The sequence below is a fragment of the Carcharhinus amblyrhynchos genome, chromosome 9 (assembly GCF_965287045.1).
Source record: "Carcharhinus amblyrhynchos chromosome 9, sCarAmb.v2.hapA, whole genome shotgun sequence".
Classification (NCBI taxonomy): Eukaryota; Metazoa; Chordata; class Chondrichthyes; order Carcharhiniformes; family Carcharhinidae; genus Carcharhinus; species Carcharhinus amblyrhynchos.
The window spans coordinates 111,147,732-111,172,673 of record NC_137332.1 but is presented as its reverse complement, the minus strand read 5'-3'; the positions used below and the strand labels follow the sequence as shown (position 1 = coordinate 111,172,673).

General features: G+C 48.2%; 1 protein-coding gene across 2 annotated transcripts in view; it reads right to left on the bottom strand.

Moving 5' to 3' along the window:
* The window catches only part of ddx39b (DEAD (Asp-Glu-Ala-Asp) box polypeptide 39B), a 44,324-nt gene that overhangs the window by 4,546 nt on the left and 14,836 nt on the right, over window positions 1-24,942 (bottom strand). For both annotated transcript variants that reach the window (XM_080196401.1, XM_080196402.1), the window contains exons 2-9: window positions 23,158-23,389; window positions 20,259-20,386; window positions 16,004-16,096; window positions 15,322-15,505; window positions 14,256-14,374; window positions 3,951-4,082; window positions 1,690-1,799; window positions 30-174 (exon numbers count right to left, since the gene is read on the bottom strand). In XM_080196401.1, the coding sequence (XP_080052527.1) occupies window positions 30-174; window positions 1,690-1,799; window positions 3,951-4,082; window positions 14,256-14,374; window positions 15,322-15,505; window positions 16,004-16,096; window positions 20,259-20,386; window positions 23,158-23,368 (1,122 nt within the window). In that variant the 5' untranslated portion in view covers window positions 23,369-23,389. The remainder of the gene's footprint in view (window positions 1-29; window positions 175-1,689; window positions 1,800-3,950; window positions 4,083-14,255; window positions 14,375-15,321; window positions 15,506-16,003; window positions 16,097-20,258; window positions 20,387-23,157; window positions 23,390-24,942) is intronic.

Below are 24,942 nucleotides of genomic sequence, written 5' to 3'. Positions count from 1 at the left end.
GCTTCAGCAGAGAAGGAAAGGGACTTTACCCTGTGTAAGTAGGTATCGGAGTCCTCCGGCATGTCATAGTTAAACACAATATTGACTCTCTCGATGTCCATGCCACGGCCAAATAGGTTGGTGGCGACTAGAATCCGCCGCTGGAAATCCTTGAACTGCTGGTAGCGGGATAGCCTGGAGAAAGGAAACAAGTTTACCATAATCTTTTAATTCAGTGCTTTAGTGAGGGGGGAGTTATAGAGAAAGCAAAAGGCCCTGGTGCTGGGAAACATATACAAGCACCAAAAAATGCTGAAGCTAGATTGATCTCAGCTCAGGTGGAGGCTGGCACATTACAAACTGGGTTCAGTGTCTCAGAGTAGGACAACAAGAATCAGCCGAGCTATCATACCCCTGGTTATTGATACGCAAGCCCCACCCCAGCACACACACATGTAGAATATACAGTATGAAGTCTCACAACACAGGTTAAAGTCCAACAGGTTTATTGGGATTCACGAGCTTTCAGAGCGCTGCCCCTTCATCAGGTGAGTTGAGAGATGGGTTCACAAACACGGCGTGTAGGCAGAGACACGGTAATGCTTGGAATGTGAGTCTTTACAGATAGTCAAGTCTTTACATGTACAGGCAGTGCAAGTGGAGAGAGGATTAAGCACAGGTTAAAGAGGTATGAATTGTCTCCAGCAAGGACAGTTAGTGAGATTTTGCAAGCCCAGGCAAGTCGTGGGGATTACAGGGAGTGTGACATGAACCCAAGATCCTGGTTGAGGCCGTCCTCATGTGTGCAGAACTCTCTCCGCTCACCTGATGAAGGAGCAGCGCTCCGAAAACCCGTGATTCCAAATAAACCTGTTGGACTTTAACCTGGTGTTGTGAGACTTCTTACTGTGCCCACCCCAGTCGAATGCCAGCATTTCCACATCATGTGTTATATATGAAATGGGTCAAGATCATGGATAGATGCGAAGCCCTCAGCAGTTGGATAGCCCGCTGATGCTCTGCATTTGCAGCCAGTTGAACAAAGTTAAGGGAAAGGTGATGAATGCCTCACAGCATAAGGGACCCGGGTTCGATTCCCGACTTGGGTCACTGTCTGTGTGGAGTTTGCACGTTCTCCCTGTGGGAGAGTTCTCCCCATCTCTGCGTGGGATACCTCTGGGTGTTCCGGTTTCCTCCAACGGTCCAAAGATGTGCAAGTTAGGTGGATTGGCCATGCTAAATTGCTCCTGAGTGTCAGGGGGACTAGATAGGGTAGGTGCATGGGATTATTGGATAGGAGCTGGATGGAATTGTGGTCAGTACAGACTTGATGGACTGAATAGCCTCCTTCTGCACTGTAGGATTCTATGATTCCACAGGTAACCAGAGGACACCGATGGATGAAGACTGGGTAGAGGGGGAGATGAGGGAAGGGGAACAAAGTCAGTGAGTTGTGATCTGGAGTAGGCAGATTCTGCAGTAATGTTTAACAAGGGGTTGCAGCGCCTCCTCTGTGCGGTATGACCCAGTGATACTCGGAAATGAAAATCTGTGCAGGGAAGGGAGAAAGAGCAAGGTAGCAGGGCTAAGTGGATAGCTCTGTTGAAGGACTGGCACTGGTTACCATGCCGTTCCACACTCCATTCCCTCGCCAGCCAAGGTTAAGCTCTTTCTCTGACCAGCTCAGTCACTGAGCATGGCCACACTCACCTCTCCTCCTGGGGCATGCCTCGGTGGATGGCTATGGCGGGGAAGTTCTGCTCGACCAGGAGCTGTGCCAAGGCGATGCAACGCTGCACCGACTTCACAAAGATCACCACCTGCAGAGAAACAGATTTTGGGCGTGTTATAGAAGATAGGAACAGGAGGTCATTCAGGCCTTCGAGCCTTCTCCACCATTCATTATGATCATCCAAGTCAATAGCCTAATCCTGCTTTCTCCCCATAACCTTCGATCCCATTCTCCCCCAGTGCCATATCCAGCCACCTTTTGAATACATTCAATGTTTTGGCATCAACTACTTCCTGTGGTAATAAATTCCACAGGCTCATCACTCTTTGGGTGAAGAAATGTCTTCTCATCTCCGTCCTAAATGATCTACCCTGAATCCTCAGACTGTGATCCCTGGTTCTGGACACCCTCAACATTGGGAATATCGTCCCTGCATCTATCCTGTCCAGTCCTGTTAGAATTTTATAAGTCTCTATGACATTCCTCCCCTCATTGATCTGAACTCCAGCGAAAACAATCCTGACTTAGTCAACCTCTCCTCATACATCAGTCCCGCCGTCCCCACAATCAGCCTGGTGAGTCTGGGAGAGTTCGCTGAGTTAGAGAGCCGTAACAAGCTAAAGCTCTTAAGTTTAAGACTCACCTGCTTCCGCAAGGGTCAATCCCAAAACAAGATAAATTTACAGCTAATTACACTGCAGAGTTTCTCTAGGATAGCAGAGCTGCACTCTTTTTATTACCTCAGAACCTCTTGAGGTAACAAAAGAAAATAAATGACCGGATTTCAACTCTCATGCAGATTTTTAAATATCAAACTAAGCTACAATTTATTGTGGGTGGCACAGTGGGTTAGCGCTGCTGTCTCACAGCGCCAGGAGCCTGGGTTCGATTCCTGGCTTGGGTCACTGTCCGTGCTGAGTTTGCACATTCTCCCCATGTCTGCCTAGGTTTCCTCTGGTGCTCAGGTTTCCTCCCACAGTACGAAAGGTGTGCCGGTTAGGGTGCATTGGCCGTGCTAAACTTTCCCTCAGTGTAACCCGAACAGGTGCCAGAGTGTGGCGAGTGGGGGATTTTCACAGTAACTTCATTGCAGTGTTAACTCAAGCCTAGTTGTGGTTGCATGGGCACGATATAACAGCGAGTCTTTCTGACCCTCCCAATGAGAAACCGAGGAATTGGACGCTACACTGGTTTTATTTCCCACCCTGACCTTATCCTCCATGTAGGGCGGAATGCGTGTAAAACCAAAATTCTTCTCAATCCCTTGGGAATCATGTCCAAAGAGCACCTGTCCCCAGCCAACCTCCAGAGAACGTATCTTCAACTTTTCAGTTCACTAACCCAGTTAGAAAATCCTCCAGACAAGAATGCTGGACATACACAGCAGATATCTCTGAAAGGACAGCATCACAACACCTTCTTTTCACCCCATTTAGACATTGGGGTTAACCCATATGGACCCAGCAATATTGCTCTTTTAAAATTCATTTATTAGTGTCACAAATAGGCTTACTTATAGGAGGCACAGTGGTATTTCCTTCCCTAAAGGGCATTGGTGAACCAGATGGGTTTTTCCAACAATCGACAATGATTTCATGGTTATCAGTAGATTCTTAATTCCAGATTTTTAAAAAATTGAATTCAAATTCCACCATCAGCTGTGGTGGGATTTGAACACTGGTGGTATTGTCGCTAGACGATTAATCCAGAAAATCAGCTAATGCTCTGGGGGACCTGGGGTCGAATCCCACCGCAGCAGATGGTGGAATTTGAATTCAATAAAAAAAAAAATCTGGAGTTAAGAATCTACTGATGACCACGAAACCATTAATTATTGGAAAAACCAATCTGGTTCACTGATGACTTTTGAAGGAGGAAATCTGCCATCCTTACCTGGCCTACATGTGACTCCAGAGCCACAGCAATGTGGCCAACTCTTAACTGCCCTCATTTCAACTAAGGACAGGCAATAAATGCTGGCCCAGCCAGCAAGGCCCACATCTCAGGAATGAATTTAAAAAATTTACACTGCAATGAAGTGAATTTAGTGCCTAACCAGCACACCTTTTGGATTGTGGGAGGAAACCCGCAGAGACATGGGGACAACATGCAGACAGTGACCCAAGCTGGGAGTTGAACCCGGGTCCCTGGTGTTGTGAGGCAGCAGTGCTAACCCACCGCGCCACCCACATGGCTCCTCTCCGCCGAGGGGAAGAGGGCTAGGGGATGGTGTCGTTACCTGGTTGAACTCCAGAACGTCAAGCAGGTCAAAGAGCTTGCGGTTCTTTTCGTTGTCTTTCAGCTTGACGTAGTATTGCTGCAGGCCGTGCAGGGTCAGCTTGGTTTCATCATCCACAAAGATCTCCATCGGCTGCGAAGCAAATTACCCCACTGTTAAATCCGCACCCCCCTCTCGGCAGCCTCTGAGCTTTGGCACTCCGAGGCAACCCCAGCCGTCCACACACGAGACAGTCCCCCGTCTGGCCACCACACTGCCCCAGAAGCAGCAAGGGATAGCAGTCTTGTACTAATGTCATGCTGAACGATGGCAATGGGAAGATCATCGACACTTTGCAAAATGAACGTCAGCATTTTTCAAGTCAAGTGAGAGGTTACGCTGGTCTTAAACACTCTCCCATAACTCAGCTAAGTTTCTCATGCAGAAAAACATCTCATCACTGCAAAGGCACAGACACAGCTTGTCTGTGCTCCAATACAGAAGATTGAGGGATTCTCTAGGCTGATTAAAGGAATCAACGAGAGAGTGAGAGAGAGAGAAAAAGAGAGGGATAGAAAGAGGAGGGGGGGGGGACAGGAGGGGAAAAGATAAACTATTTCCTTGGGTGAGGAAGTTAGAAATCTCAGAATCCCTACACTGCAGAAGGAGGCCATTCAGCCCATCAAGCGTACTCGATGATAGTCCAACTTAGGCCCTATCCCCGCAACCACACGATTTACCCTGCTAATCCCCCTGACACTGAGGGGCAATTTAGCATGGCTAATGCACCTAACCTGCACGTCTGGACTGTGGGAGGAAACCAAAGCATCCAGAGGAAACCCATGCAGACACAGGGAGAATGTACTCTATGAATGGTATGCTTTGTCTGTAATGTGCACGAGAAACAATACTTTTCACTGTATCCCAATACACGTGACAATAATAAATCAAATCAAATGTACTACAATATCAGAACCCTCAGCAGCAGAAGAGAGGATGTTGAAGGGAAATTTCACTGAACAAATTTTCCAAGATTGGCAGTGGCATCATGCGCTTCAGTCACAGGGGTTCAGGGGTCAGACAGTCTGTCACCACCCTCCCCACCCCATACAGCATCAGGAAGGACGGAGGAAATATACTGCATTTGGAAAGACAACTAATACTTTGGCATTTAGAGAGTTTAACTAAATAAAACAGGAGCCAAAGGAGTTATACCTACTCAGTCTTAATAGAATTACAAGATTTCAAGAGGGCGGCACAGTGGCTAGCACTGATATCTCACAGCACCAAGACCCGGGTTCAATTCTGGCCTTGGGTCACTGTCTGTGTGGGGTTTGCATATTCTCCCCGTGTCTGTATGGGTTTCCCCCGGGTGCTCTGGTTTCCTCCCACAGCCCAAAGATGTGCAGGTTAGGTTGATTGGCCACGCTAAATTGACCCTTAGCGTCAGGGAGATTAGTAGGCGGGTTATGGGAATAGGGCCTGGGCGGGATTGTGGTCGGTGCAGACTTGGTGGGCCGAGTGGCCTCCCTCTGCACTGTAGGGATTCTAATCCATAGATTCTATGAAGAAATTAGATATAGCTCTTGGGGTTAAAGGGACACGGGAGGAAGGGAAGATCACGATATTGAATTTGATGATCAGTCATGATCGTGATGAATGGCAGAGCAGGCTCGAAGAGCTGAATGGCCTGCACTTGCTTCTAGTTTCTATGTTTCCACTGATTCGAGCTTACCTAGACTAAAGCTTGCAATTCTGAGCAACACATTTTATAGCAGTGTCTATGCACATCCCCCCAACCCCGCCCCAAATTCAGGGAAATCAGAGGATCCTTAGTTTTATTAAGAGGCGCTGGGTACAAAACCAAGCAAGGACGTTGTATTAAAACTTAATGAAATCCTGTTTGGCCCCAGCTAGAGCATGGTGCTCAATACTCAAAGCAACACTTCAGAAAGGATATTATGGCCTGAGAGAGGGTGCGGGAGAGACTGACCCAAAATGATGGAAGGGATGAGGGATTTGTTATTTGGAACTGAAGAAAATGGGGTTGCTGATTTGAGATTAGAGAATCAAAATCATGAGGTTTTGATCAGGGAAAGACTGGGGAGCTCTATGCTGGCAGGCAGAGAATCAATGGGCCAAATAGCCTCCTTTTAGGGTGACAAGGTGGCAGTGGTTAGCACTGCTGCCTCACATCGCCAGGAACTGCGGTTCGATTCCCAGCTTGGGTGACTGTGCGCAGTTTGCATGTTCTCCCCGTGTCTGTGTGAGGTTCCTCTGGGTGCTCCGGTTTCCTCCCACAGTCCGAAAGATGTGCTGGTTAGAGGCGCCGGAGTGTGGCGGCTAGGGGAATTTCACAGTAACTTCATTGCAGTGTTAATGTAAGCCTACTTGTGACTAATAAACTCTTTTTTTGCACTGAAAAATCTATGTTTCACAAAGTTTTCATAGAAATCATAGAAACCCTACAGTACAGAAAGAGGCCATTCAGCCCATCGGGTCTGCACCGACCACAATCCCACCCGGACCCTACCCCCCAAATAACGACACATTTTACTCATTAAACCCTCTAACCTACGCAAGGAGCAATTTTAGCACGGCCAATCAACCTAACCTGCACATCTTTGGACTGTGGGAGGAAGCCGGAGCACCCGGAGGAAACCCACGCAGACACGAGGAGAATGTGCAGACTCCACACAGACAGTGACCCAGGCCGGGAATCGAACCCGGGTCCCTGAAGCTGTGAAGGAATGGGAGTCAGCAAGGAGAAACCATTCCCAGTGGCAGGAGGGGCAGTAACTAGCAGACATTCATTTAAGAAGTCTCACACCACCAGGTTCAAGTCCAACAGGTTTATTTGGAATCATGAGCTGCTCCTTAATCGGGTGAGTGGAGAGGTAGGTTCACAAACAGGGCACATATAGACAGGGCCACAATTGCAAGATAATGGTCAGAATGCGAGTTTTTACAGGTACTCAATTGGGTCTTTGCCTATTTATGCAGTGCTTGCGAACCTACTTCACTCACCTGAGGAAGGGGCAGCACCTCAAAAGCTCATGGTTCCAAATAAACTTGTTGGACTTTAACCTGGTGTTGCGAGACTTCTTACTGTGCCCACCCCAGTCCAACGCCGGCATCTCCACATCAAGTTAAGGGCAAAAGAGCCAGAGGCAAGATGAGGGGAACATTTTAACGAGGCAATCCGAAGGAAACAAATACTTAGAAACGGAAAGAAAATTGCAGATCAATGGAACAAAGAGCAGGAGAAGTGAGACTAAAGGGTTAGCTTTTGCAAAGAGCTGGCACAGGCACCAAGGGCCGAATGGTCTTGTCTCGTGCTAAACCATTCCGTGAAATACCCAGGGGTGCCCCCATCTGCACATGGGTGGCACCAATAACCCATTTGAGACTGAGGTCTAATCCAATGTCTGAAAACAGCCCAAATCGTTAAGGAGATTGAAGGAAAACAGATAGTTTCAGCCTCATGGTTCATGAACACAGAAACTAAACAGGACGTTCTCAGCTGGGAATTAGCAGTCCGTTAAATATTAAACCCTGTTAAAGAGCTGCAACTCGGATTTACAACCCCAAACACAGGCCATTCGGCCCAGCTGGGTCTGTGCTGATGTTTATGTTCCACACGAGCCTCCCTCACAATTCTTTCCCCTATCCCTGTTAGCGTATCCGTAGAATCCCTACAGCACAGGAGGCCATTCAGCCCATTGAGTCTGCACAGACAATAATCCTATCCCACCCCCATAACCCCACATATTTACCTCACTAATCCCTCAAACCTGTGCATCCCAGGACATTAAGGGGCAATTTACCGCGGCCAATCAACCTAACTTTGACATCGTCGGGCTGTGGGAGGAAACCGGAACAGACGGAGGAAACCCACGCAGACTCGGGGAAAAGGTGCAAAATCCACACTGACCCAAGCTGGGAATCGAACCCAGGTCCCTGGTGCTGTGAGGCAGCAATGCTAACCACTGTGGCCGCTCAGGATTGAGGTCAATGGGGTGTGGGGGTGGGACTCAAATGAAGGATCGATGCCAGCACAGACCAGCTGGGCCAAATGGCCTGTTCCATTGAACTGCAATGTAAAATGCAACTCCTTGTTTGTATTTAAGCCCAGCGAACCTTTTCTCCCACTCCCATTTCCATAAACATTAACACAAGAGCTACAGAGCAGTCCAAAGGATTCCGTGCAGACAGACAAGGTGGAACATTCCCTGTAGGAAACTAAATTTGAAATACTATTGATAAGAAAGATTTCCCCCCACCTCCTGGAAGGTAATGTAAAGAACACAATATTTACTGAGGCAAACCAAACAGTCTATTGTGGCTGTTAAAAGAGAAATAAATCCACTTAATGCACGTACACAGCAGCTAAAGATTTCTCCAAAAGGCATTAAATTCCATGGGGCAGAGTTTCCCTCTCATGGGCTATCAGAGTGTCCAAATGCAATGCACATCTCACATTTCCCCAAGTCGAATGCAAACGTTTTCTCTTTGGCGGAGAGAAAGTCAGCTGGGTTCACTGTACGTACATTCCTTTCTGTCTAATATCCCTGGTGCCCGCTTGTGTCTGGGTGATCCGTATGGAATACTGTGAGCCATTTTGGGCCTCATACTTAAGGGAGGATGTGCTGGCCTTGGAGGGGGTCCAGAGGAGATTCACGAGAGTGATCCCAGGAATGAAGGGTTTGTCATATGAGGAATAAGAACATAAGAACATAAGAAATAGGAGCAGGAGTAGGCCATCTAGCCCTTCGAGCCTGCCCCGCCATTCAATAAGATCATGGCTGATCTGTTGTGGCTCAGTTCCACTTTCCCGCCCTCTCCCCATAACCCTTAATCCCCTCTCTTATCAAAAACCCATCAACCCGCTTCTTAAAAATATTTAGCGAGGCAGCCTCCACCACTTCAACGGGCAGAGAATTCCAGAGATTCACCACCCTTTGAGTGAAGAAGTTCCTCCTCAACTCCGTTCTAAACCGCCTCCCCTTTATCTTGAGGCTGTGCCCCCTAGTCCTACTGTCTTTTTTGAGCGGGTTGAGGAGTCTGGATCTGTACTCGATGGAGTTTAGAAGGATGGGATGGGGAGGACTAATTGAAACGTAGGGACGGCACAGTGGTTAGCACTGCTGCCTCAGAGCACCGGGGACCCGGGTTCGATTCCTGGCCTGGGGTCACAGTCTGAGGTGGAGTTTGCACATTCACTCCGTGTCTGCGAGGGTTTCCTCCGGGTGCTCTGGTTTCCTCCCACATTCTGAAAGACATGCAGGTTAGGTGCATTGACCGGAACAGGCGCCGGAGTGTGGTGACTTGGGGAATTTCACAGTAACTTCATTGCAATGTTAATGTACGCCTTACTTGTGACTAATAAATAAAATTTTAAAACTTACAGAATACGGAGAAGCCTGGAGCGAGTGGATGTGGAGAGGATGTTTCCACTAGTGGGAGAGACTAGAACTTGAGGGCACAACCTTAGAGCGAAGGGACGCTCCTTTAAAACAGAGATGAGGAGGAATTTCTTCAGCCAGAGGGTGGTGAATCCATGGAGCTCTTTGCCACAGAAGGCTGTGGAGGCCAGATCACCGAGTGTCTTAAAGACAGAGATGGATATGTTCTTGATTAATAAGGGGATCAAGGGTTACCTTGGCAGGAGAATGGGGATGAGAATCATATCAGCCATGATTGAATGGCAGAGCAGGCTCGATGGACCGAGTGGCCTAATTCTGCTCCTATATCCTATGGTCTTATGATCCAAGAACTCAGGAGTATGAAAATCTGCCCAGCTACTCTCCATGAATGAAGTAGGTGTGCCAGAACTCTACCTCGTGTACTCACTCCATCCTAGTGGCCCCTAACGCATTTGATTCAGGTCAATTAAGGAGGTTCACTCATTTTCTAGTATCAACTCCGACAATCTAGAAGATAAAGAACCGAGGAAACCCAGTCAGACATGGGGAGAACGTGCAGACTCCGCACAGACAGTGACCCGAGGCCAGAAATCGAACCCTGATCTCTGGCTTTGTAGGGCAGCAGTATTAATCACTCTGCCACCGTGCCTCCCAGGACCAGACTATTCTGAGGCAGTCAGAGGGAGCTAACAACTGTTTGTTTCCAAAGATATGCAGGTTAGGTGGATTGGCCATGCTAACTTACTCCATGTCCCACGATCTGCAGGTATGGGGAATTAGCAGGGTAAATGCGCGAGTTTATGGGGATGGTTTTGGGTGGGATGCTCTTTCGGAGGCCTCCTTCTGTAAATATTCTATGACAGATGATAAAATAGAAACTATAGGCCAAAAATCTGGGTTTGGCAACAGATACCAAATCCGTGATACTACACACATACTGCATCTTATAGCCAGGGGTATTTGTCAGGCAGCGTAATGACATACTACATTTGGGAGATGGTTTGATGCCTGAACTGAAACCCTTTCAGTCTCCAGGCACGTCCCGATGAGCAGGAAGTTCACAACAATGGAAAGCTCTGGCAGACTGGGTTAGAAGGTTCTTTAGGGTCTATATGCCAGCAGTTCCAATCAGGATCAAACCAGAACAACTTGGTCAGACTAAAACAAAAGCGTATAGCCACATCCGATTTCCCAACCCACCAATCCTCCCAACTTCCCAAACAGAAAGTAAACTGAATGCCTTGTGCAGTGGAGAGGAAACAGCCACAATATATCTGTAAGATTCTGGGTTTAAACCTGGCCTTGGCCTGCTTTGGAATCCTTTGAGCTGACTAGAACTGGGGCAGGGTTGCCTTAGAAACCAGCCTAAATCACGAAATGTAACCCGCAAATGAAATTCCCTTCCAAGACGCAGTTCTTTCGTACCATGGTTAAAATACAGACATCCATCATCTATAACAATAGCAGATATAGCCTTTCATCGCCGCACTCTCTCCTACACCCGGCTGCATCGAAAAGCCATACAATCCCATGTTGGCACATCATTAGGGTTGGGAATGGGGCCTCGCCCAGTACTAAATGGAAACTGCTCCCCCCCACCACCTCATCACTTTTAGGTGGACCGGTTTCCTCTGTTAATACCGCTCCTTCCCCAAATCCCATTGAGTTTCTTGCCCGTTTGTCAACGGCACAGAATACAGGGCTACACCCTCCATCTCTGCCCAATCAAACAATGGAAGGGGGTCGGCACTTGCTTTTAAGCCATTGCCTCGCAAGAATTCAGTCAGTCTCTCCAGGACAGAAGACGGTGATAACCGCAAATATATATAAACTTACTTGGGTGAATCTAAGCTGCAAGAATGGGCAGCGGGGGTGGGGGTTAATAGCATTGTGGGAGGAAACTGGAGCACCTGGAGGAAACACATGCAGACATGGGGAAAATGTGCAAACTCCACACAGGCGGTGACCCAAAGCCAGAATTGAATCTGGGTCCCTGGCGCTGTGAGGCAGCAGCGCTAACCACTGGAGTTGAAAAATGCGTCAAATCAGTTCATTTCTAGAAATGAAAAATGGAAAAACAAACCCCACCCCCCCAGATTATTTCTCAAAATACAAAAGATTATGCCCACCAACTAACTCCGCTGAGTTTAGAGTTGGCTAAGGAGCCTCTCGATTCGAGCGGGGCGCAATAATAAACTCCTCTTTTCTGGTGATGAAGTTCAAGATTGGCCGCTAATTCTCTCACCAGCTGATGGTGAAGAGCCATTGGCCTGAAATGGTAACCCAGGAGCTGTCTGACCCGCTGTTTCCAGCATCTTCTCTTTATATTGTTTGGGGCAGAACAGTGGCACAGTGGGTTAGCACTGCTGCCTCACAGCGCCAGGGACCCAGGTTCAATTCCTGGCCTCGGGTCACTGTCTGTTTGCACATTCTCCCTGTGTCTGCGTGGGTTTCCTCCCACAGTGCAAAGATGTGTGGGTTAGGTTGACTGGCCGTACTAAATTGACCCTTAGTGTCAAGCGAGGCAAATATTTGGGGTATGGGAATAGGGCCCGGGTGGGATTGTTGTTAAGAAGCGGGTTGATGGGTTTTTGATAAGAGAAGGGATTAAGGGTTATGGGGAGAGGGCGGGAAAGTGGAACTGAGCCACGACAGATCAGCCATGATCTTATTGAATGGCGGGGCAGGCTCGAAGGGCTAGATGGCCTACTCCTGCTCCTATTTCTTATGTTCTTATGTTGTCAGTGTAGACTTGATGGGCTGAATGGCCTGCTTCTGTACTGTAGGGATTCTATGAATCTATTCCTCACGTGCATGTGTCCACGAGAGTGTTTTACAACCACTGCCAGTCATCATTGCCTGCCAACGACTGGCATGGGCTGGCTACGACCCTGGCTCTGCATTGGGAGAAAGGGCACCCTGCCAAGAGGAGATTGTATGGGAAGCCTGAGATTCCATGCCCTTATGCTGCCGATCTGCTAGTCAACAATGTCACAAAGTGGAAGTTTAAAAAGAAGAGACAGCTTCCTTGTGGCCAGCCAGCCCGCAGTTTGTACAAAATTCCCCATGGAAACCTAGGAGGATATAGGAGTGTAATCAGTGCTTTCCCATTATGGACCAGTGAGCAAACTGATCTCAGGCATGCCTCTGATTCATGGCCATAGCTTGAGGTGGTAGATGGGAGATTTAAGAACATAATCAGAGCTGTCACTACAATTATATTCGGCTGAGGGAGTGCTGCGTGTTCAGGAGCGCTGTCCTTCAGAACCGGACATCCAGTGGGCATCAGCTCCTGTCACTACGTCACAGGATTGCAATGGCACAAGAGGCTGAGCGTACAAGATTCCGTGTACCAGAGATTTCAGGAAACCAGGAAAAGGTTAAGGAAGTCAAGCTTGCTCTCCTCGGGACAAAGAAAGCAAGTCTTGCATTTCTGCAGCATCCTTTTCAAGACCAACGCACTTTAGGGGCAACTGAGGACAATTTGGAAAAAGCATAGTTACTGCTACGCGGGTACAGTTTTGTCTTTTAAGAAGGATTTAGACGGTTACATGGGTAAGATGGGTATCGAGGGAAATGGGCCAAACGCGGGCAATTGGGACCAACAACAGGGATGCTATCTCTTCAGCGCAGCACCCTCCTCCATCTGGTCGCCCATCTCGAGGCGGCAAAGCTTTTAGTTTGATCTTTCCTACGCTGGACTCTTTCGCCAATAGGCAACTTAGCCAGAAAATAACAAGCATTCTCTCCTCCCCCACCCCCTCCCCTGCGCTATCCTTAAGGCAGCTGGATTTAACCCCTGAACCTTCACCCTTCGCAAGGTCAACACGAGCAGCCACACATTAAAAAAAAGAATAGAGTGGCTTCCCCCTCCCCCACACTGCCGGCCGCCTGCGTCGCCTTCCTCTTCCGGTCCAGGGGTCTGTCGGGCTCCGGACTCCGATCCGCACCAGAGGTCTTCGCATGGGGTCCGCACCTGGCCGTCCGCCTCGCTGCTGCCCGCTGCACTGGCCGAGATGGTCTGCTGCACTGGGAAGAGAGGGGTTTGGGGAGGGATAGGGGGTGAGGGAGGGAGGGAGGGAGGGACGGGGGTGGATGGAGGCATGGTGTGGTGCGTCTCGAAAGGTCTTCTGGGTGTGATAATGGACTGTGGTTTGCCCCCAGCTGCTGGGGATGTGTGTGTATATATTTGTGTGTGTTTGTGTGTGGGAGTGTGTGTGTGTGTAGTGGGGGAAGAGTTAAGGCACTAACTTTTCCTCCCCCGACCCTTGCCCCTTGACCTTGCAGCTAGCGATCTCCTTTGTTTCTGTTCCTCTTTGAAAGAAAGCCTTTGCCCATTTTACTGTGCAACCTTCTCCTGCTCTTTTAAGTAAGCCTTACAAAAGGTCTAAGAGTCAGGAACTGGCAAATATCTGGCATTCCTTCAGACTTGCTACGGGGAAGATGCACCATGTTGTTTGCAAGGAATAAGAGGAGATGGGTGGCTGGTGAATGGATTAATCTCTGCCCGCGTGCTGAGTTACTGCCGTCTCACTACATTCTCCACTACTTGGCCAGTTAGGATTCAACTACCATTTAAGGCGGGTGGGAAGAGCATCTGCTTCTACCTACACTTCCTGACTCAAGTGTTCATCCGAGATAGTCTTCCCGCAAGGTCTTCCGCATTATCTCTTGTTCCTTTCTGACCCCCCCCCCCATCTTTGGGCAAGTTGGCGCAAGGGGGAAAATGTTCCCTTAACCTGACTCTACAAACAAGCTGCATGAGAAGGGCGACTGCGTCTTTCTTCCGCCTTTACATTCGTCACCCCCGTGACGGGGCAGGGGCTAGAACTTAGACCTCGTGCCGGCCTGCTTAACGTGGAGGCAACTAGGGCCAAAAAGAAGCTAGAAGGATAATTACATCTTGCATGAACTTGCGGCAAACAGGGCGGATCTCCTTGCTTAGGGTGGCACTGAACATCATGACCTGCTTCTCATGAGGGGTCATGCGAAAGATCTCCTGGACATCTCGACGCATGTCTGAAAGAGAGTGGGTGGGTGGGAGAGGGCAGGGGTTAGAGAAAGATAATGAGTCTATTTGCACATTCATAAGCCCAACCTTCAGTTTGATCATCTTCAGCACTCAAACTAGTCAGCCATCCAAAGATCTGAGAGCCTGGCACAGTGGTTAGCACTGCTGCCTCACAGCGCCAGGGACCAGGTTTGACTCCCGGCTTGGATCACTATCTATGTGAAGTTTGCACATTCTTCCCGTATCTGCGTGGGTTTCCCCTGAGTGCTCCGGTTTCCTCCCACACTTGAAAGGTGTGCAGGTTAGGTGGGTTGGCCATGATAAATTGCCCCTTAGCATCAGGGGGACTAGATAAGGTAAACGCATGGGGTTATGGGGAATAGGCCTTTGGTAGGATTGTAGTTGGTGCAGTGTCGATGGGCTGAATGGCCTCCTGCACTCTAGGATTCTGTGATTCATATTGCCTTATATGGCAATTACAACACCGAAACAGGCTATTGAGTCTAATGGGTCTGTGAACATGGGAATTAGGAGCAGAAATGGGCAAATTCAGCCTTCCGAGTCTGCTCCGCCACAGAGTCAGATGATGGCTGATCTCTCCCTGGTCTCAAGTCCTCCTCCCCATATCCCTTTAACATGATCTGCTCCAAAGCAGCGTTTACTACCACCTTGGAGATACCATATCATGACCCTCTCTCTCTGTCCCTCTCTCTGTCTGTCTGCCAGGAACACAATGAAATACAGATACGTTAGGTCTGATAGAAACAGTGTGTTTGATTCCACCTCCCCTCCCACCAACCTCTCACACCCAGATCCACCCAATACCTCACCCCATCTATCCACTGACCCCTGCCCCCTACCTATTCACATTCCGCCCCCCCCCCCCAATTCCAATGTCCCCCCCAACTTCTCCCACTCCCAGCGTTGGTGGGACGGTACATCCCAGTACACTCACCGAGCTGCTCGAGCATCTTGTCGCATTCGTCCAGGATGAAGTGCTTGATGTGTTTGAGGTTCAGAGACTTGTTGCGAGCCAGTGCCAGGATCCTGCCAGGGGTGCCCACCACAATGTGTGGGCAGTTCTTCTTCAACAGCTCCTCGTCCTTCTTAATGGAGAGCCCGCCAAAAAACACTGCAACCTAGGGCAGCCAAACAAAAAGAGAGTGCGGTGGCACGATGGTTAGCACTGCGGCCAGGGACGTGGGTTCAACTCCCTACTTGGTTCATCGTCTGTGTGGAGTTTGCGCATTCTCTACTCCCCGTGTCTGCGTGGGTTTCCTCCGGGTGCTCTGGTTTCCTCCCACAGTCCAAAGATTACGTGTATTGGCCATGCTAAATTGCCCCTTAGTGTCAGGAGATGGTAGGTTAGAGGGATTAGTGGGGTAACTTTGTGGGATTATGGGGATAGAGCCTGAGTGGGATTGTTGTCAGTGCAGATGCAAAGGGCTGAATGGCCTCCTTCTGCACTGTCAGGTTTCTATGTCTACCCCATGAAGACAAAATAAAAACAAATAAAAAACATTCACGCAACCACACCCTAAATAAGAACCAACACCTTCAGGGCAGGAAGCGAGGGGAGAAAGTGGAGCTGTTAGTCTGGGGGAAATATTAAATGAAATGTGGCCACCTTCTCTTACCTTCACGCTTGGCATGTACTTGGAGAATCGTTCATATTCTTTGCTGATCTGGAATGCCAGTTCTCGAGTGTGGCACATCACCAGAACTGAAATCTAAAAACAAACAAACAGTAAACATCCCTGGCACAGAACCATCAAAGAGGTGTGTGAGTGCTCTGCTTTATCACAGAGCTGGCAAACCAGCACTGTAAAAAGTCTGACAACACCAGGTTTTAGTCCAACCAATTTATTTGATAGTAAACGCACAAGCTTTCGAGGTTTCCCTCTTCGTCAGGTGAATGGAGAGTTCTGGCCTCGGACAGAGCATATAAAGCACAGACAGTTTACAGATTACTGATTAGAATGCGAATCTTTACACCTAACCTGCTGTTCAAGTCCTAAAGTGGCCGACAATGTGAGTGGAAGGAGCACTGATCACAGGTTAAAGAGATGTGTATTGTCTCCAGACAGCACAGTGAGTGAGGTTTTGCAAACCCAGGCAAGTCACGGGGGTTACAGATAGTGTGACAATACACATCTCTTTAACCTGTGATCAGTGCTCCTTCCACTCACATTGTCGGCCACTTTAGGACTTGAACAGCAGGTTAGGTGTAAAGATTCGCATTCTAATCAGTAATCTGTAAACTGTCTGTGCTTTATATGCTCTGTCTGAGGCCAGAACTCTCCATTCACCTGACGAAGAGGGAAACCTCGAAAGCTTGTGCGTTTACTATCAAATAAATCGGTTGGACTAAAACCTGGTGTTGTCAGACTTTTTACTGTGTTTACCCCAGTCCAACGCTGGCACATCCACATCAAAACCAGCACTGAACAGGGCACAACCACAAAGCACTCATACCTCTGACTAAGCAACTGTACCAAAAAGACAGGGTTACAGGAAACACAGAATAGGTCCAATTATTAGGGGAAATCTTACATATGCACCAAAACTTCTAATGCATTAACTGATGTATAAAAATTAGGCTTGATGTTCACAAACCTTGGAAGAGTACAGCCTCCAGCTTAGAGAGAAATGTAATAGAAAGAGACAGACCCCACTCTCAAAGGAGGAACTACTATTTACCATTTATATAGATGATCTGGAGGAGGGAACCGAGTGCAGGGTGTCGAAATTTGCTGATGACACCAAGATTGGGGGAAAGGCAAATTGTGCGGAGGGTGTGGAGAGTCTGCAGAAGGATCTGGATAGGCTGGGCGAATGGGCCAGGAAATGGCAAATGGAATTTAATGTTGGCAAGTGTGAGGTGGTCCACTTTGGTAGGAAGAATGGTAGGAAGGACTATTACTTACGTGGCGAAAAACTGCAGCAGGCGACGGTGCAGAGGGACCTCGGGGTCCTTGTGCATGAGTCGCAAAAACCCAGCCTGCAGGTGCAGCAGGTGGTCAGGAAGGCGAATGGGACGCTGGCCTTCATAGCGAGGGGGATTGAATATAAAAGTAGGGAGGTCTTGCTGCTGCTGTATAGGGCATTGGTGAGGCCGCAGCTGGAGTACTGTGTGCAGTTTTGGGCGCCGCACCTGCTCAAGGATATTTTGGCCTTGGAGGGAGTGCAGAGGAGGTTTACTAGGCTGATACCGGAGTTGAGGGGGTTGAGCTATGAGGAGAGGCTGAATAAACTAGGCTTGTACTCGTTAGAGTTTAGAAGAATGAGGGGAGATCTCATTGAGACGTATAAGATGATGAATGGGATGGATAGGATAGAGGTGGAGAGACTCTTCCCGCTCAAAAAAGACAGTAGGACTAGGGGGCACAGCCTCAAGATAAAGGGGGGGGCGGTTTAGAACGGAGTTGAGGAGGAACTTCTTCGCTCAAAGGGTGGTGAATATCTGGAATTCTCTGCCCGTTGAAGTGGTGGAGGCTGCCTCGCTAAATATTTTTAAGAAGCGGGTTGATGGGTTTTTGATAAGAGAGGGGATTAAGGGTTATGGGGAGAGGGCGGGAAAGTGGAACTGAGCCACGACAGATCAGCCATGATCTTATTGAATGGCGGGGCAGGCTCGAAGGGCCAGATGGCCTACTCCTGCTCCTATTTCTTATGTTCTTATGTTCAAACCCCACTTTCAGATCAGGAACTGTAATACACAGGACAGACCCCAGTCTCAATGAAGGAACTGTAATACACGGAACAGACCCCACTTTCAGATCAGGAACTGTAATACATGGGACAGAGCCCACTCTCAGATTACAATCTGCTAACTAAACTCGACCTTAATTCCAGTTTGCAAATGAGGAAGCATTAACAACAGAAAATGCTGGAAATGCTCAGCAGATCAAGAGTTAAAGTTTCAAATCGAAGAGCCTTCAACAGAACTTCTGATTAAATATTCGCCACCCTCCACCACTGGTGGTTCCCAAAGTGGAACTGGCCAGGGTGCTATAGAGCTTGTTCCAGCCTGGAAGTGGCTGAAGTGCAATACCATGGCTTATGATCCACACGAGAGAACAAGCTAGAATTCTCACCGCCCAGCACACACATGTCACACAACCAAACTGGCTCCTTCATGCATGCAGCACAACTCAATACGAATATGAGAAACAAAAATATTGTTTTTTTAAGATCCATGCTCCTTGTTCATGTTTCTGGGTGTACAGGTACACGGATCACTGTAAGTGGCAACAGAGGTGAAGAAGCTAGTCAAGAAGGCATATGGCATCCTTGCCTTCATCGACTGGGGCATCGAGTTTAAAAAATTTTGCAGCATTATAGAACCTTAGTTAGGCCGCACTTGGAATAGAGTGTTCAATTCTGGTCGTCACACTACCAGAAGGATATGGAGACTTTGGAGAGGGTACTGAAAAGGTTTACCAGGATGTTGCCCAGTATGGAGGGCATTAGCTATGAGGAGAGGTTAGAGAACTTTGGTTTGTTCTCACTGGAATGATGGATATTGAGGGGTGACCTGATAGAAGTCTACAAGATTATGAGAGGCATGGACAGAGTGGACAGTCAGAAGCTTTTTCCTAGGACGGAAGAGTCAATTACTAGGGGGCACAGGTTTAAGGTGCAAGGAGCAAGGTTTAAAGGAGGTGTACAAGGTAAGTTTTTTTTTACACAGAAGGTGGTGGGTGCCTGAAACTTGCTGCTAGGGGAGGTAGTGGAAGCAGATACAACTGACTTTTAAGGGGCGTCTGGGCAAATATATGAATATGATGGGAATAGAGGGATATGGTCCCCGGAAGGGTAGAGGGCTTCAGTTCAGACAGGCAGCATGGTCAGTGCAGGCTTGGAGGGCCGAAGGGCCTGTTCCTGCGCTGTAATTTTCTTTTCTCTTTGTTGTCTGATTGGTATAGATCTAAGGCAAGCTTTCATTTCTCACACAACGATTGAGATGGTTTTAAAGTTAAAGTAGTGTCACAAGTAGGCTGACATTAAGACTGCAATGAAGTTACTGTGGAAATCCCCTAGTTGCCACACTCTGGCACCTGCTCGGGTATATTGAGGGAGATTTTAGCATGACCAATGCACCTAACCAGCACATTTATAACCTATATTAGCGTGTTTAAATAACAGCCTGTTATAGCTGTTATGGAAAATGTTTGTACTTTTGTTGAATTCATCATTTACTTACAATATTCAACTAAAAAACTAATGCACTAAATTTAGAAGTTGTCATTAAATCTGCTGAGGTTTCGTTTATGACAAGTGAAAGCAGTTGGAGTCGATCTGATGGGTGGTCCACAGAGATTTTCTATCCACTTAAGAGGTCCCCAATGAAAAGGTTCAAGATTCTCACAGCGCCAGGGACCCGGGTTCAATTCTGGCCTCGGGTCACTGCCTGTGTGGAGTCTGCACGTTCTCCCCATGTCTGCGTGCGTTTCCTCCAGGTGTTCTGCTTTCCTCCCACATTCCAAAGATGTATGGTTAGGTGGTTTGGCCATGCTAAATTGACTCTTAGCATCAGGGGGATTAGCGGGGTAAATACGTGAGGCTAGGGCTTAGGTGGGATTCTGGTCAGTGCAGACTCTAGAGGCTGAAAAGCCTCCTTCTGCACTGTAGGAATTCTATGATTGTGGCTGCAGTGAGTCCAGAGTACACCCACAAGATGCACTAACAAAGGATCAACAACCAGAAACACGAAACCCTGAGTCTCTCTCTCTGCGGATGCTGCCAGACATGCAGAGTATTTCCGACATTTTGTGTTCTTTTTGTCACTGTTACAGTTTTTTGACTTTGCATGTAAAAGACGTGGAATCAGAAGCAAAGATTGGCTGCGCAGCTGCCCTTCGCAAACACAGCGGCTGTTATGGAACTTACTTGTCCGGTGACAGGTTCGAGCTGTTGGAGAGTAGCCAAGACAAACACCGCCGTCTTTCCCATGCCAGACTTGGCCTGGCACAGGACGTCCATGCCCAGAATTGCTTGGGGAATGCACTCATGTTGCACTGCGGGGAAAGCAGAAGCAGCAATTAATGTTGGAGTAAATGGACGTTACTTAGAAGCAGACACAATCAAGCAAGCAAGAAAACCTGCAGTTAAAAAACAGAAAATTGAGACAATGCACAGCGAGTCAGTCAAACATTCTAGCTCAGTAGCAGCAATGTGTCAAATCTGTAAGATGCACTGCAGCAATTCACCAACGATCCTTAGACAGCACCTTCCAAACCCATGACCATTTCCATCTAGAAGGGCGAGGGCAGCAGATAAATGGGAACACCACACCTGGCACATCCAAGCCACTCACATCCGTTCCTTCACAGTGGCTGGGTCAAAATCCTGGAATTCCCTCCCTAATGGCATTGTGGATCAACCCACAGCACGTGGACTGCAGCGATTCAAGGAGGCAGCTCCCCACCACCTTCTCAAAGGGTAACTAGAGATGGGCAATACATGCTGGCCAGTCTGCGACACCCATGTCCCAGGAATGAATGAAAAAAAACTGCTGTATTGGATCGAGTGGCTTGCTGGGCCATTTCAGAGGACAGTTAAGATTTTTTAAAAGTTTGTGTACTGGTGTCACAAATAGGCTTACGTTAACACTGCAATGAAGTTACTGTAAAAATCCCCTAGTCGCCACATTCCTGGCGCCTGTTCGGGTACACTGAGGGAGAATTTAGCGTGGCCAATGCACCCTAACAATACGTCTTTCAGACTGAGAGAGGAAACCGGAGCACCCGGAGGAAACCCACGCAGACACAGGGAGAATGTGCAGACTCCACACAGACAGCGTGACCCAAGCCAGGAATCGAACCCTGGTCCCTGGCTCTGAGAGGCAGCAGCGCTAACCACTGCAGGCCAGACGAGGATAGTCAACCTCCTTCCCTTAAGGACATCAGAGGATCAGATGGTTTTCTTTGGACAACTAGTGACAGTTTCTGTTGTGGTGGGATTTGAACCTGTGTTGCTCGGGCCTCTGGATTAAGCTACTGTCTCTCCTTTACGTTAGGGGCAGGTTTGTGTTTTGGGTGCCTTTGGACTCTGGGAGGAAACTGGAGCATCCGGAGGACACCCACACAGACATGGGGAGAACATGCAGACTCCACACAGTCAAGAACCCAAAACTGTTCACCAAGGGGGCGTTTAAGAGATCTGTGGATAGGTTTATGGACGAAAAGGGATTGGTTTAGATTAGTGGGTCAGTGTTTTTTAAAAAAAAACTGGTCGGCGCAACATCGTGGGCCGAAGGGCCTGTTCTGCGCTGTAATGTTCTATATTCTATAAGGGAATAGTGCCAGAAGCGATTCAGTCCCTCTTGCCTGATACGCTGACAACCTCCTGGCTCTTTTCCAGGCTTTCTATTTTTATTTATGAGAAGCGGATGCAAGGGGACAATTAAATTTATCCAACATCCATGTCAAATCTTTTCAGGCATTTGGTCACAACTTCACATTGTCGACTATTGCATTTCCCCATTACAGGTGGCAGAATCATAGAATCCCTACAGTGCAGAAGGAGGCCATTTGGCCCATCAAGCCTGCACTGATTCTCTGAGAGAGTATCTTAACCAGGCCCTCTTCCCCATCCTATCCCCACAAACCCACACATTTCCCACAGTTTATCAATCCTCCCTCCACACCTTGGGATACTAATCGCCCCAGTTGGAACATTATTTCTGAATCTATCCTGTCTAGCCCTGTTAGAATTTCTAAGTTGCTACGAGAAACACCTCCCGGAAGCATTTTGGAATACTTTCTAACACTGAAGCTGTTGAAAAGTACAAATTGTGATAACCTTTCAATTTCTCATTGGCCTCTAGCACCATCCTGGGTGGCACAATGCTTAGCATTGCTGTCTCACAGCGCCAGGGACCCAGGTTCAATTCCGGCCTCAGGTCACTATCTGTGTGGAGTTTGCACGTTCTCCCCGTGTCTGCATGGGTTTCCTCTGGGTGCTCCGGTTTCCTCCCACAGTCCAAAGATGTGTGGGTTAGGTGGAATGGCCATGCTGAATTGCCCCAAAGTGTTAGGGGATTAGCTGGTAAGTACCTGGGGTTACGGGAATAGGGCCTGAGTAGGATTGCGGTTAGTGCAGACTCAATGGGTTGAATGGCCTCCTTCTACACTGTAGGGATTCTATTCCAGGAAAAGCTAGCAGTGAAAAATAGACTAAGCACACACTTTATCTACCCTGTCTGTCATTAGACAAGGTTCGAAAAGACCTCCAAGTCTAAGAGATGGAAGGGTGAGCACGAGTCGCCTTGAGCTGTTTTTCCAGAGGCAGCACAGGAGAAAATGGGAGACGGGAATTAAAAAGGTTTAAATTAGTGGGGTGCGGGTGGCGTGGTGTGGTTCAGGGAAGTGCACGACCAGAACATTGTTCACCTCTGGAATTTGCAGGGCACTGATAAAGCTACAACTTCCACTTAGTTCGGAGATGAGGAGACATGGCTTCACCCAAAGAGTGGTGAGCCTGTGGAATTCATTACCACAGGAAGTAGTTGATGCCAAAACATTGAATGCATTCAAGAGGTGGCTGGATATAGCACTTGGGGGTGAATGGGATCAAAGGTTATGGGGAAGGTTAGGCAATTGAGTTGGACAATCAGCCATGATCGTGATGAATGGTGGAGCAGGTTCGAAGGGCTGAATGGCCTCCTCCTATCTTCTATATTTATGCAAGAGGCTTTTCCTCGCATTTGTCCTGTAGCTCACTCCAGCTGAGGGCCACAGCCTTTGTGGTTTGACGTGACAGAATTTACAAACCGCCCCAGAGATACCTTCAGAAGGGTGCTCAAAGCCACAGTCGACAATGGCGCGCAGTAACTCTGGTTTGAGCAGGAAGTCGCGGAAGCCGGAGCTGTGGATGGACACGTACGAGCCCTTCACGTCCTTCTTGAGGGGCACCTCCGAGGCGTCGCCGGCTGCCTGGTTCTCGACCTCATCATCCTCGTAGTCCAAGAGCTCATTGTCGACGTCGTTTTCTGCCATTTCTGTGTCGTTTAGCTTTCGCTGGAGCGAGGGGAAAGACAGAACACGGGAGGGTTAGATTCAGAATGAGAAACCTTGGGTCAGACCTTGCTCCGGGTGATCCTCAGAGTTCCTGAACACTGGCCTTATTCTTACACCCCCTATGACAGGCTCAATCACACACCCTGGCCTGATCCCAAACAGTGTCAAGTTGATTCCAACCGATGCTCCACAGGTTTTGTGTTTTTGCAGTAGCAAGCTCATCGCGTTCTCAAGCTAAAATGTGAAATGCTGCTGAGTTGACACACCAAGACATGCAGCAACTTGTTGTAAATGATGGTGAAATAGCCAACAGATAGAACCCATCAGATTCAACAATAACACTCAAAGGAGTGTTATTGTCAAGAGTCAACCACTTGAAACTTTATTATAGAATTCCCAGTGCTGTCCAGCCCATCGACTCTGCACTGACCACAATCCCACCCTATACCCACACCCCACATATTTAACCTGCTAATCCCCCTGACGCTAGGGGCAATTTAGCATCGGTCAATCAACCTAACCCACACATTTTTGGACTGTGGGAAGAAACCAGAGCTTCCGGAGGAAACACGCTCACAGGGAGAACGTGCAAACTCCACACAGATAGTGACCCCAGACTGGAATCGAACCCGGGTCCCTGGGCGCTGTGAGGCATCAGTGCTAGCCACCGTGCCGACTTTCAACCCTCCGTGCTGCCCCTGAAGGCTGATTAAAACATCTTTCAACTCTGCTGTAGATGGGTTGCTTTAGCAAGCAGGCCTAAAGCAAGGTCGAGAAGCTGAGGAGGAGAAAAGTCAACCACAAGTGTCTGCTGTCTGGTTCAGTGTTTATAATTGCGAAGTGATCAGGGAGCTTAAGTGGACCATATAACCATGGCAACAGAATGACAGGGAGAGAGTGATATGAACAAGTGCAGCTTTTTGGCTGTAATCTGAAGTTTGCAGTGTCTGGGAATGTGCTGGAGCTTCATGCTGGTATGTGTGGAATGTACAATGGAAGTACTGAGGGTAGAATTGACGTGTTCTGAGTAAACCCCTCTTTGCTGTAGTCATGCTGAAGCTGTGACCTGTGGAAACGTAACTCTTATCGTGAACTCAGTAGTGAAGAATATCTTACTGGGATCACATTTTATGGTTCAACTGAGTAGTCACGTGCAACATACAAGCTAGGGGCAGAGTGGACCACTCAGCCCCTCGAGCCTGTTCCGCCATTCAATGAGGTCATGGCTAATCTGATTGTAAACGCAACTCCACATTCCAGGCCCACCCCCTATAACCTTTCACCCCCTTGTTAAACAAAAATCTACAAAACTATGTTAAAAATATTCAAAGACTGTGCTTCCAATGTCTTTTGAGGAAGAGAGTTCCAGAACTTCTCAAGGGGAAAAAAATTCTCATCTGTCTTAAATGAGCAAGCCCTTGTTTTTAACTAGTGACCCCCAACTTGAGATTCTCTGACAAGAGATAACATCCTCTCTGCATCCACCCTACCAAGATTCCTCAAGGTTTCAATCAACTCAATTCTTATTCTATTAAACCTCAGTGAATACAAGT